The sequence below is a fragment of the Centrocercus urophasianus genome, unplaced genomic scaffold, assembly GCF_019232065.1.
Source record: "Centrocercus urophasianus isolate 14NV4802_14NV808 unplaced genomic scaffold, USGS_Curo_1.0 seq_11, whole genome shotgun sequence".
NCBI classification, from domain to species: Eukaryota; Metazoa; Chordata; class Aves; order Galliformes; family Phasianidae; genus Centrocercus; species Centrocercus urophasianus.
This window is the reverse complement of record NW_024884253.1, coordinates 12,062,446-12,075,873: the sequence shown is the minus strand read 5'-3', so window position 1 is coordinate 12,075,873 and position 13,428 is coordinate 12,062,446. Positions and strand designations below refer to the sequence as shown.

At 43.6% G+C, this 13,428-nt stretch overlaps 1 protein-coding gene across 1 annotated transcript in view; it reads left to right on the top strand.

Moving 5' to 3' along the window:
* The window catches only part of DEPTOR (DEP domain containing MTOR interacting protein), a 73,275-nt gene that overhangs the window by 42,813 nt on the left and 17,034 nt on the right, over positions 1–13,428 (top strand). Inside the window, exons 6-9 of the mRNA XM_042834638.1 lie at positions 7,435–7,620; positions 8,226–8,360; positions 11,353–11,423; positions 12,054–12,158. Coding sequence (XP_042690572.1) covers positions 7,435–7,620; positions 8,226–8,360; positions 11,353–11,423; positions 12,054–12,158 — 497 coding nt within the window. The remainder of the gene's footprint in view (positions 1–7,434; positions 7,621–8,225; positions 8,361–11,352; positions 11,424–12,053; positions 12,159–13,428) is intronic.

The window sequence follows — 13,428 nt, the reverse complement described above, 5'->3', positions numbered from 1 at the left end:
AACTGAGCTGATTTGTTTCCTTCCCTTCTAAATGCTCCATCTGCTTAGGAGAGGGAAGTGAGAAAGCAAAGGCAGCAGGGCTGGAGGTGAGCCCTTGCCAAGGGGAGGGGCAGGGCATAGCCAGGACCTCCCTCTTGGCAATCAGCAGCCCCCACTCCTCCCCATGGCCTGCCAGAGGGCTTGGTGTTGTTTCATACCATTCCACGTTTGCTTTCAGTATGAAGGGGTGTTTTGGGGTGGAAAGTTGTGCATCCTTAGAGATCAAAACTGATGTGGTCTTCTGAGACATGCAATGGGAAAGGACAGAGCACTGCAGCCAGTAGCGGGGGAGGACCAGAGCGGTCTCTTGCAGCTTCAGGCTAGGTTTATCTCCACTTTAATAGAGCAAACTGTCTCACTGGAAAGCTAAAATCTATTTCAGGATATCTATATCAAAGGACTTGGAAGTGTGCTCTGTGCTGCTGGGAAGGGTTCAGTGCTTCTTGTGGCCTGAAATAGGAAAAGATTTGAAATATCAGTGCTCAGAACTTCACGTACATTGCCAAAACTTTTCTAACCTTTTAGCCCCAGCACAGGCACACACTCAAACTAGCACATGCTTAACTGTGTCCTCCACTGCACTGGGGAGAGCAGCTCTTCAGCTCCTCCTCGACATGAAGGAGCCCTGTCCCAGTTGAGCCATGGGCCTGGGACTGACAGTCACTGACAACTTCATGTTTCTGGGGACAAGAAGAGCAGCTGGGTGCACTGCAACACGGGGTCTGCTGGAACTGCAGCATTCGGCTGCTACAAAATGTTAATCACCATGCTGGAGATGTGCATGGATTATCAGCCCTTGAAATCATGGAGAACTGAGGTTGTGGGAGGGATCTGGGGAAAGAGCCAGTTATCAAGATGGTTTGATTTTTATGGCATGAATCACACCATTTATTAAAATAGGGTTTTGTACTTTCTTAAGTCTCCTCAGTTCCATGCAATTGACTTAAATCTAATGTTTTTATCTCTGCTGTGTATCAGCCTCCTTGCAGAAGAAAAGGCCATTTGGGCCCTATGTAGATCTCTGGATTTTGTGTTGGAATCAGAAGCTGAATAAAGATTTGCGTGGACATTGCAGTTTATAATTCAAATAGTTGGACAGAAGCTATAGAGCAGCCAGGCACAAGGTCTGCCAAAGTTGCAACATCAGGTGTTCACAGTCTGAGAAATGCCAAAACAAATAGGCTGATTTTTCTCTTCTTAACGGTAATGCAAATATGGAATGGCCATCTAAAAACTTTGCTGATGAAATTTGAAAACTATGGATAAATGAGGCAGCATACAAATGATTGAACTCTGTTATTTAAATGGTCAGTATTGGACATTATCCAAGAAGAGGTTCATTTTCACGTAACTCAGTAGAGGGTAGTTTATAGGAAATGAGAATATCAGCACTGCTTGTTGGTGTGAGACAATGCAGTGCTGGGGAAGAAGGATGCACAGGGCACCTAGATGCATCGTTCTGAGTCTATGCTTTTAGCACAGTGTGATTGTAGTCACCATTGCTAGTGGCTGAGGTGTATGAAAGGACAACTGTAAACAGAAGAAGGGGAGTGATGCTGTAAGGATGAGCATTTTGGCATTTTGGAAGATCTGGGTTTTAGTTAGGATAAAGAAGCTTTAAGGAGAACTGGAGGAAAAGTAAAAAATTAGCCCTAATTTAAGGGGCAATCATAAGCGATTCATCACTGTGAAGTGATGAAGCAAATCAATGATATGTTTGAGAGTTGCTTCATCACTTCACAGACTTCTTTACGAAGTTTTCTGAAAGGACCTTATGTAACTTTCCAGCAAAGATGTTACAAATTCCAGGGATTAGAAGCTAAATGTGTTCAATCTTGAGTTAAGTCTGTATTGCCTGGCATGGAAAGTTATGGGAACTGCTCATGAGTAGCCACTGCAGGCTGCTTCAAAGGAAGATTAAACTGTATTTTTGTGAGATTAGAAGACAGTTTTATAATTCTGCTTCTGGGAGAAACGTTGTGCCCTGCGTCTGCAGGAGATTAGACTGGTGAGTTGTGACTGAATCTCCAAAGCTTGCCAGCTGTGACCATGAATTAATGTTCATACCCTGCTCTCTTGGACCATTTTTATGATTTTGGAGGTTGCCAGTCACCATATATTTTTTATACTCCTTGGTACAATTTATTTCTGTTGCATAAAGGGCACATCGTAACATGAATGTGTTGACACATGAGCAATGATGAATTAAAATGGAATGAAACAAAACATGAAATCGCCCCACACCTTTCTCTTTACATCACCTTCATCACGTGCAAAACCAGATACTGATATTTTAAGACAAACCAGAGTGGGTGCAGGTTTCTCTGTGCTGCGCTGTCAAGGGCAGCGAGCTGAGGAGCAGTGAGATCAGTCTTTACCTGGCAGCAGCAGCTTCCACCAGAGGCACAGGAGCCTAAAGCACGAGCCTTGTCAGCCTCAGTAACATTATCTGCTGCTGCCTCTGAGTCAACCCTCGAGGTAACAACCTTAAAATTACCTTTAAAGAAGTCCCTTCTGAGCAAGTCTGTGCAGCCCTCCAAGCTTCCTGCAGTCGGCTTTGAAAATGTTTCCACTCCCACTTTTCTGTGCTGATCTCAGCAAAATGCTGGCTGCTGTGGCAGGGGAGTGAGCACTCCTGCCTGCTCTGCTGCCTCTTGGCCAGAGTGTACCAAGCCCAACAAAACCAGCCTTCTGTGCTCAGCATCCAGCATTCACATACGTGGGGCTTGTGCCAGCTGCTTTCCCCTGAGGCGAGGGCATGCATGTCCATCCAGGAGCACTTCAGAGACAGCACTGCTGCCTGCCTCCCCCTCCTCGTGAATAAGTCAGAAAGCTGGCAATTCACACACATACAGAAGTCCCATGGGTCACACCAATAAATTTTGGTAAGATATTTTATTTGATGTTGAAGGTACAAGGTTTGAGTTAAGTATGCCAGTTTATTTTTTAAGATTTAAGTATTACCTTTTAGTTAAGGAACATGCATAGCTACATAGTGCTATACAAATGCATCATTTGCTCAAAATGAGGCTGCAAGCTGTTGTTCCAACATTCTCATATGAAATGTGAACTATCAGTAGAAATGAAAAATTAAACTATGAAAATCACTGAGCGCTCCACACTGATATTACTTGTCATAAGCACTGGGGCTACAAAACATTTGTCATGCAAATTACATACAAATATACTACAACACAGAGTAATTGTTCTCATCTTTTCCACTGACCTCCATTTATCACATGAAAATTCACCCTTCTGTGGAGCAAAGTAGTTACAGGAGGAATGAATTATGCCAGTGTAAGACCTAAGCTTCACTATTCTAAGTATGTGATGTTACAGTATTTGAGTCAAAACAGGTATTGTTATTCCAAGATATGCTCCAGTGTCACAGCATAAAATAGACTTGTTATGTAATTTCATGGTCAATAAATATTCTCGAATTTGAGTGCTTTATTATGTCTGCAACACAAGTGTGTGTTGGTCTCCAGTTATCGTAATTTCTGAAGACTGTCGAGCACTTCAGTGAATGGCACAAACAGAATTGAACTGTTTTACTTAGGAGCAGTGGTGTCGTAATGTTTAAAATGATCCAGAAACCATGCTGGTAGTTGTCAGATGGCAGACAGCTGGTAGCACTAATTGTGCTTCCAGGTGAGTATTTGTAGGGCCCCCTTTCATTAACTATTATGAACCCAGTCTCAGGCTGACTGTGTGACACTTGTTTTTTAAAGTTTCGGGCAACTCTTTGAGATGTCAATATGAGAAAATTAAAAAAACGTGGTTTTTGAACATTTGCTTTGAGTTATTCTAATGCTGCGGCCTTATATTACTAGAATAGTTTTACTTGTTGTGTCAGTGGTCTGAAAGTGAGAGTGTTGGCTGGGAGGACCTTCTTATTAACTCTGCTTCTGCCAGCAAATCCTTTTGTGGATGTAGGCAAGTCTCCAAATCTCTCCTCCCCTATTTCCATTCTTCAAAAATAGTGATTGTCCATAAGCGCTGTTTTATAGTATTGTGTGCTATGTGTGTCCAAAGCAAGGAGCACAGCAGCAGTGTCTGCCTGCAATAATTAATTAAGGTGTCAGAATGCAGAAATCAATTGCTTCTAGGGGTAAATTGACTCAGTGAAGCTGTGTGGCCCCCAGAGGATACAAATGGCTGATTTGAGGAAACAGCAGTTTCAGCCTTGAAATGAAGCCCAGTAAAGCCATGTGGCACTGGCTGTTCTGATGCTCTCAGAAGGAATGAGCCGGGGTAGGTACTCCATTCTGTTGTGTACATAGTGCTTAAAACATTACAGTTTGGCTGCCTGGCACATCCTTTTGTCTCTACTCCTGAAACAAAGGTAGAGCTTCACAAGAGGAGCAAAAGCAACATTGCAAAGCGCTATGTGCAAACTGCCAGGCAGCCTATGGCACACTGTGGGACTTGGGCAGAAGGTCACTATGGCAGCTTGGACACGAGCACATGCCATTTGGAAAGCTCCCGTGTCCTGATAATTCTTTGTGTCCCAAAGGCACAGTGTCCATCTGTGCAGTGTCCTGTCTCTGGCATTGGCACAGGAAGCAAGAGACAAGCTCCTCTAGGCTTCTCTGCAAGATGGACTTACAGTCTGACCCCATATGGCAGCTTCTGTGTCCATATGGAAGGCTGAGCCCTGAGCGCCACAGCAAGGTTTGGGCTCTTTCCTGTCTGAGTCACAATAGCTTACTTTGCTTCCCTGGCATGAACATGGTCTCTGAGACCAGAAGCTGCCGTAGACGTCTGGGCTGTTTGCTCTTTGAGGCTGTTCCTGCAGCTCACAAGTGTCAGATGATATACTGGCGGTGCATGTCTAAATACAGCCCTTTTTCCAAGGCTCTAACGTACATGGAGCTCCAGGAACAAAATCTTAAGTTATTGAGAAGGGATGAATGGAAGAAGGAACGTGCTGAGGAGTATAAAAGAAAGGATGAGCTCAGGAAACAGCTGAGAGCTGTGGGCTGGACCTCTGGTGCAGCATCCTGGGTTTTGCTGCCTTTGGAGCCCAGGTGCTAGGCAGATCTGAGAGCAAATTGACAACATAGTGTCTGGCAGAGGCTGAGGCCAAATGGCTGAGTCTTCTTCTGCAAGTGTCAGGCATGGCTGACCTCCGAGCGTGTACCTATGTTGTTGTTTATGCATTCCATGTAAATAAATACTTGAAACCCAGGTATGTGATTCTATGATTCTGTGATTCTGTGATCAGCGCAGTGATCAGATGCAGTTTATAAACTGGGTAAATCCAGAATCTAGATGAGGTGTGTCCAACTCACAGCCTATGGGCTACATGTGGGCCTGGAGAGCTAGTAATGCAGCCCCACAAGATCATCAGCTTTTAACATTATTATGTATTTGATTAGTGTGTCTGCTAGTTCTAGGAGTTCCTTACGAGTATGGATGCTGATTTTAGGGACTTAATTGACTTTTCTGAAGTAAGTTGGCTAAGTTGGGGTAAAATGCCAAAAAGATTTTATGATTTGCTACATGAAATCAAGTCATTTATGGAATCAAAAGGAAAATTTACACCAGAACTTGAAGATGAAAGCTAGCTCACAGATTTAGCATTTTTGGTGGATTTGACTGCCTGTTTAAACGACTTAAACATGTGTTTTCAAAGTGAAAATAAATTTATCTGTGCCAACTTTCAAACCATAACGGTGTTCAAAATGAAACTCAAATCATGACAAGCTCACTGTATGGCAAATAATTTTATGCATTTTTATACACTGGCTTAACACTTGGTGCTGCAAAAAATAGGCAGCTGTGCTTTCCAATCTGGTAAAGGAATTTCAGGATAGGTTTCAATATTTCAAAATATACAAAAACATTATTGTTTTTGTATATTTGCAACTCCATTTCATAGAATCATCACAGAATCATAGAATGGCCTGGGTTGAAAAGGACCACAGTGATCGAGTTTCAACCCCCATGCTGTGTGCAGGGTCACCAATCACTAGGCTGCTCAGAGCCACATCCAGCCTGGCCTTGAATGCCTCCAGGGATGCATTCAATGCATTTTCAGTCAACAAAAATACATTACCTGTGAATTTTCAAATGGTACACACAGAATCGGTGGTTAGACTAGATGATCTTGCAAGTCGTTTCCAACCTTGCGATTCTATGATTCCATGATTCTATGAATTGCAATCAGACATTCAACTTAGAGAAAAAAATGATGATGTCTCTTCACCAGACTTTTATAAGCCCTCTCTTACCAGAGGAAGATATCCCTCACTTCACAATCGCTCGTTATTCACAACACACTTTTGGCTGTATATACATTTGTGAGAAACTGTTTTCAACGATGAAGAATAGGAAGAGTAAAATTAGGTCAAAAATCTCTGATGAACACCTTCAGAACTCACTAAGAATTGTGACTACTACTATCAATCCAGATACTAATGCATTGGTTTCACAGAAACGGAGTCAAAATGCCTCTAGCATTATGTTTTTGTTGCCTTCTTTTTTTTATGTTTTAATAAAAATATCTAAAAATATATGTTTTTTAAATGATATACATTGACTATATTATATATTGTATACGTGGCCCATAACAATTTCTTTTCACTCAGTGTGGCCCAGGCAAGCTAGAAGGTTGACACCCATGATCTAGATCCTTCATGGAAAAGGTCGACTGTGGGAAGTCATTTCTGTGGAATGAGGAACTGAATGAAGGTGGAGAAAATGCAGGCAAAACCTCTACAGCAGCGGTGTGGGATCCTGCAGCAGTAATGCAGGGAGTGCTCAGGGGAGCTTTTCCACAATTCAGCACTGAAGCAGGCAGTGCATGTTGGGACCTGGACCAGCTCCATCCAGCTGCTGCATTTCACACCGCTATTAAGAGGCAGCTTCAGCACCAGCAGCTGCGCAGACGTTGTGCTGCTGCTGCAGGCTGCAGGCACGCTGTGCTCGCCAGCAGCCTGGGATTTGCTGTTGGTGTCAAAACAGGTTGTCATTAAGACTTCTGTTCATTATGTTAGAAATGATTTTTGGCCAAGTGCCTGTTCCCAAACCTCACGTATCCGGGCAAAGGAGAGGAAGCGAAATGCAGGAAGCGTCTGGGACACCGTGTCCATGGTGGCTGAGACAGAGGAAATGCACAGGTCTCGTTTTTCTACTGCCCGTGGCTCTGAAAGACACAGGCAGTGTCTTTCCAAGACTGAGGCACTGGCACAGATCTAAGTGAGGGAGCTAAGTCTGCTCTAGGGACCAGCAGCACTTTATGGCATACAGGGTTGACGTGCTCCTCTTCTGAGCCTACAGGAGGGACAGGAGAGGGACAGGATGTTTGGATACGAGTGTCCAAGGCTCACTGCAGACGGCTGTGCTCAGATTTCAGTCCCACCAAACACCTCTATCCTTTTCTTTTCCCAGTGTCCAACAAGCACCATTTTATGGACAGCAATTTGCTCTACCAGTGCAGGATGAATTTCCGCCGGCGGCGGCGGCTGATGGAGCTGCTCACCGAGAAGTCTCGCCTGGTGCCAGAAAGCCACGACAGCCCCTTTTGCCTGCGCAAGCAGAACCATGACAACAGAAAACACACCAGTTTTCTGTCAGGTGACTCATCAGCTGCACTGCTCTCTGTAGAGTGACTGCATGGGGTGTTAAATGTCCTCCAGCACCCTTTCTGTGTGAGGGGTTTCACTGTTAACCTAAAAACAGTTATGTATCCCTGTTTGCAGGGATTGTCTCAATTTACCCAATCTTTAGCTCTTGGCGTAGCTTTTGCTCTGGTATCAATAGCACCTCAGTTGTTGATCAAAAATCAGTGTCTGTGAGCAAACAGAATGCGTTAAAATCACCGCAAGCCCAAAGTAATTTGTCCTGTATATTCAATGCTGATTTTGAGAAAGATAAGGGGAAGGAGGCCAGCAGTGTTTGTGTTTGCTGCACAGAAATATCAAGCAGGAACTGAAAGAATAAGTGGGAAATGGAATAACTTTTTCCCTATATTGAAATGCCTCCTAGAAGATCCTGCAGTGGGAGCAGTTTGGCCATTGTATTAGCTGAGGTATTACAATATTCATGCAGTGACCCTTTTATGTGTAACATGTTTACCCCTTAAGAAGGTGAAAGCACGGCTTACTGCTGGTGGCTTAAAGAATCCAAAGAACTGTGTTCAGTAATTGACACTGGTTCCCTTTCCCCCTCCGTTTTTGCAGTGAGCCCCACCAAGGAGATAAAGATCGTGTCGGCGGTGCGGAGGAGCAGCATGAGCAGCTGTGGCAGCAGTGGGTACTTCAGCAGCAGCCCCACGCTCAGCAGCAGCCCCCCGGTGCTCTGCAACCCCAAATCCGGTGAGCACCAACATCAGCTTTTGATGCACAGGAGATGGGTACAGGCATCTGTTTGGGAGAAGGGGATGTGAGGAATGCTCAGCATCTAGTCTAACTTTATCTTTTCAAGGGTAAATTAAAAATTCACTACATCATGAATGTGAGGGGGGACTATTGGCATCACCCAGCCTTGCTGAATGCAAGCCAGACGTCTGCCTCCTGTAATCTCAGCACCAAGCCCTTAATTGTGGCTGGAGCTACAGTTTATCTCCTAGAAGGACATGCAGCCAGACAGCCAGCTTCGCCTCTGCACTGCCAAGCCCTGGGCCAACCCAAACCTCCTCCTTGAGACATTCCTTTGGCGTAAGTCATGGGAGTGTTTAACTGTCCAGTGGCCACAGGAGTTGTTATGAAATAACACAGCTCAGAAGACAACAGCATCTAGAGCTGGAGGAATCGTTGTTAGTGCCTGTCTGATGCCACTGTAATGCTTTCCTTTGTTTAGGTCTTACACAGGTCTGTTTGGGAAGGTAGAAATAGTGGTAAGGCTTGCTTTCTTTTTGAAAGGATTTCCTACCCCACAAAGGAAGGTTAAATGCACCCATTCTTCCACAGCTTGGTTAAAATTGTTTCTCATTGTAAATCTGTGAAGGGGAAAACAGACTGCAATAGATATTGTTTCAACCCCCCTGTTTCCCTCAGAAGGAGCTCTGAGGTTCAAAGCCCATGCTGCCCTTTGTGCTCCCTGTTATTTTGGATTCAGTATGAATGTCCCCGTTCTGCTCTGAGTGGAGGCAAGCACACAACTGATGGGCAGGAGGTCATTTTGGGGCTTACTGTGTGTTTGGATCTGGGGACATTTCTGTCATTGTGTGAGGCATTTGGAGGTTGGTCTGTCCTACAGGAAGTTGGAAGGCAGGGGTGTTGCATGGGCAGAAGCATGCAGTGAAGGGCTGGTTGCTGCATCGCTGCTCAAGCAGTGTGGGGAGCGTTGTGCACAGGGAAAGGCTTCAGTGAATGCCTATCTGTGTTGCCTTCAAAGGAGTGCTGCCATTTAAATGCTAACAGTAAACTGCTGCTGGGCATTCAGTGCCACCTTCCCACATGTTTGTCCCTCTATTCAAAGTGCCACAGCATTATGTCTTGGCAAAATACCTCTCAGGGATGTTACCAGAAAGGCTGTGACAGTGTTGGTAGTCTGAACCCTTTGGCCCCAGTACACCATTAATTACATCCTGGAAACATTTCTGGGACAGATAAAGCAGCATTCATGCGCTCTCCACAAACGTTTGTGATATCTGAAGCATGTCAGCTATTCCATTCATTTATGGCTTAATTATATGTGAAGTGTCAACCCATGCGTAGTGAGAACAAGTTTATTTTAATGCAACTGATTCTACAACACTGGAAGAAAAAGAAGCTGATGTTGCCCTTTCGTACATTATTGTTTTCTTTTTTTAAACACAATCTGCCTTAGGGTAATTCCTCTTGTAGCACAAGTACAGATCCACACATCACCTCACATAGGTTAGCGTAAGGCTTGCAGATGTAAATGTTACGGAGGAATTCTTAATCCTCTGCTGGAGTATAAAATGACTTTTTCACCAACAGTTTCCTGCTACCCAGGATCAGAGCTTGTTGCTGAACTGCATGTTTATATAATAAATAGAAGGCGAGGCGTCTTGTCAGATAAGTTCATTGCAGGGAGATCCTTTTATAAAAACAGGTCATGACTTGACCAGTCATATAGGAAAACAATTACCAAACAAGACTTCTGAGGGTATAATGAAGGAAAGCACGCAGCATGTCCTGAGTGGATGGTTTATCTGATGCTGATCTGTTGAGTGAGGACGGTCGTCCAGGCTTTTTAAGATGAACGGACATGCTTTGTAAATTGTAACTGGCCAAAATTGTAAATTGTAACTGACCACTTGCCAAAATCCACAGGGAAGAAAAAAATGACATATTGGTTTGTACACAGTAACTCTTCCTACTTCCATGAGCATCATTAGGAAACTCACGAATATCTCAGAATACAATCTGGGAGAAATTTTAACTTTGACCTGTGGCTTAAAAGGCAGGCATCATCAAAATAATTAATTACTATAGGAAATCAATCCTAATTTGGAAGGTGAGATAGGCAAATGCAGTGAACTATTTATGTATTTCCATTGCCTTCCATCTTGTAAAGCATGTACAGACAGATAAGAATGATATGCAGAATTGTATTGACTTGGTTTGACATAACTTTACAGTTAGTTTATTTAGGGGAAAATTACACTATTGCACAGTGAAGTAGTGCAGAATCACTTTCAGAAGGTACTGGTAAATCACAGCCAGCTATAGACTGAATGGGCTCTGTCTGGATAGGAGGGCACTGGATGTCTGTGCTTACAATTGCAGAAATCTCTTTGTTGGGTTAATTCCTGAACCAACCAGCAGCAGTGCTGCACAACAAAGCCAACATTCCCTGTCTTCTGCCAGGGAAAATCCCCTCTCATTCCTAAACAAAACAAACCAGAAAAAAGGTTGGTGGAAAAAGTAGAGATTTGGAAGTGACAAGGACTTCTTGTTTTGGGAAGAGAAAGGCAGATTGCCAAGCTTTCTTGCATGCATTATGACCTGTCTGAATTTTCTTGTTACTGAATTCTGGGATTCCAAACTGACTCAGATGAAATGTGCAAGAGAGCCTATCAGAAAAGCTTCTTCATGCCGTGGAGGTTGGCCACTTGTTTCAACAATGGGCACAGGAGCAGCCACTTGTAATGCTTGTGGTCGTGTTCAGTGGATGCTGATTGCAGACAACAAAGTTTGTTGCCTGAACCCCCTGTTTTCCAAAGATCTCATCATTAGTGCTCAAAGTTATTCTGCAGATTTTTCCTTGGCTCTTCTGCTTATTTCAAGTAAGACTTCAAGAACTGAAGTGTGTATTGGATGTGGGACAGAAGGGCATTATGCTCCAACAGCTCCAGATGAATGTTTCTATTGAATATTTATTTATGTATCCCTACAGTATTAAAGAGACCGGTGACTGCTGATGAGCTTTTGATGCCTGGAGCTCCATACGTCAGGAAAACTTTCACAGTATGTCTCTGGTCTTTTTTCTGTGCATTGTATGCCTAAGGTAATCCAAACAGACATTTTCTGAAGGGATAATTAGAGGTTATTTGCACTTGCTAAGGTTTGTACTTTTAAGTCCTGAAATGTGTTATCAGTACTGCCACACATTTCAGGACTGATTCTGTACTTGTTTATCCTGTCTTTATGTCATTGTAGTACTGCTGACTTAAATGGGTTGTGAAATTACATAAAGACACTAATATTTGCGTTACACAAACTCGTCTAAACTTTGTGATCCTGGTACTACATCCCCTGTAGGTTAACTACCCAAGATTAACTACCCAAACTGAAGGTTTTTTTTTCAGACTGTGATAGGAAAGGAATTTTGATTCAGTATTAGAGAAAGTCTTTGCAAAAAGACAGTTTTGTACCTGGTCAGTCATTGGAAAGCACTGCATTTTGCGGCCTCCTGGTTCAACAAAGGAAAAGTTTGTTGAAAGCAAAAGGCATAGTGCCTTTCCCATATCTTGTATAAGAGACTGTACACAGTTTTTGATAAAATATTATCATACAGTGTCCAATAAAAAGGAGTTGTCCTGAATTTAGATGTGTCAGAGTGCTAGCAGTGCTCACCTCCTTCTTTTCTCTTTCAAGATCGTTGGCGATGCAGTTGGCTGGGGCTTTGTGGTGCGGGGCAGCAAGCCGTGTCACATCCAGGCTGTGGACCCCAGCGGGCCGGCAGCTGCAGCCGGCATGAAGGTGCGTGCTCAAAGAGGGATGCTTTACTGTGGTGTTTGGGCTTCTTGGTGAAGGTCTTGGGCTGCTTGTATTTGGACAGTAGGAGGTATTCTTGTTTCCTGGGCTGAGTGCCTTTCAGATTTAAGTGTTGATAATCATTTAATTCAGTTGCCTTTTGCCCTCTTCATACTTCATTTTTTCTGTCCTTGAGGTTCTTCATAGAATCACAGAATGGTTTGGTTTGGATGGGTCTCTAAGATCAGCTAGTTCCAACCCTACTGCAGTGGGCAGGGATAACTTCCAGTAGAACAGGATTTTCCAAATGTCCCATCCAACCTGGCACTGAAAAACTCCAGAAGTGGAAAATCTTCAAGTCACATCTCCCTGTGAAACTCAACTCTTCTTTCCAAGTAGCTTTCTTGATCTTCTTTTCTTTTTTTCGTTTCTTCTTTGCTTTTTTATTTTTACCTCTTTCCACCTCTGGACAGATTCTAGTCTCCTTGCCTTTTACTTATTTTCCTGTATACAAAGATGGAGCCAGAAATACAAGAAAGAAGGGGACAGACCTTTTATTGGGGTCTGTGGTGAGAAGACAAAGGGAATTGGTTTCAGTCTAAAAGAGATGAGATTTAGGTTGGATATAAGGGAAATGTCTTTTACAGTGAGGGTGGTGAAGCACTGGAACAGGTTGCCCAGAGATGAAATGGAAGCCCTGTCCCTGGAGGCATTCAAGGTCAGGCTGGACCAGGCTCTGAGCAACCTGATCTAGCTGTGGATGTCCCTGTTCATTGCAGGAGAGTTGGACTAGCTGACTTGTAAGTATCCCTTTCAAATCTATGGATTCTCTGATTCTATGAAAATAATTGCAACACCTACTCCAGTGTCCAGGCTGCAGTGAGCAGCTTACATGATGTTTTTGATGTTTTCTTGTATCATAAAACTAAAAACTAAGGTTTCACATGTACTCCATGAGTAGCTCAGTCTCCCCTTAATTTTATCCTGCCTTCTAATCCATCTCACTCACTCATGTATTCCCACCCATTTGGCATATGCTTCCTGATCTGCCCACTGCACAATGCAGGACGCACCATAGCATCTCTGCAAGCAATGTACAATAGGGGTTTCTCCCCTTTGGGTGCTGATTTTTTGTGAAACTTGCAAGAATGTTCTGTCTTTGAAGCTTTCACTTCTCTTGAATAAGGGCAGCGAAAACCTTTGGAGGCTGCAGAGCCTGTTGGTACAGGCAGCACCTGACACATTCTGCTGGCAAACAGCTTGATTTGTAAGGGAA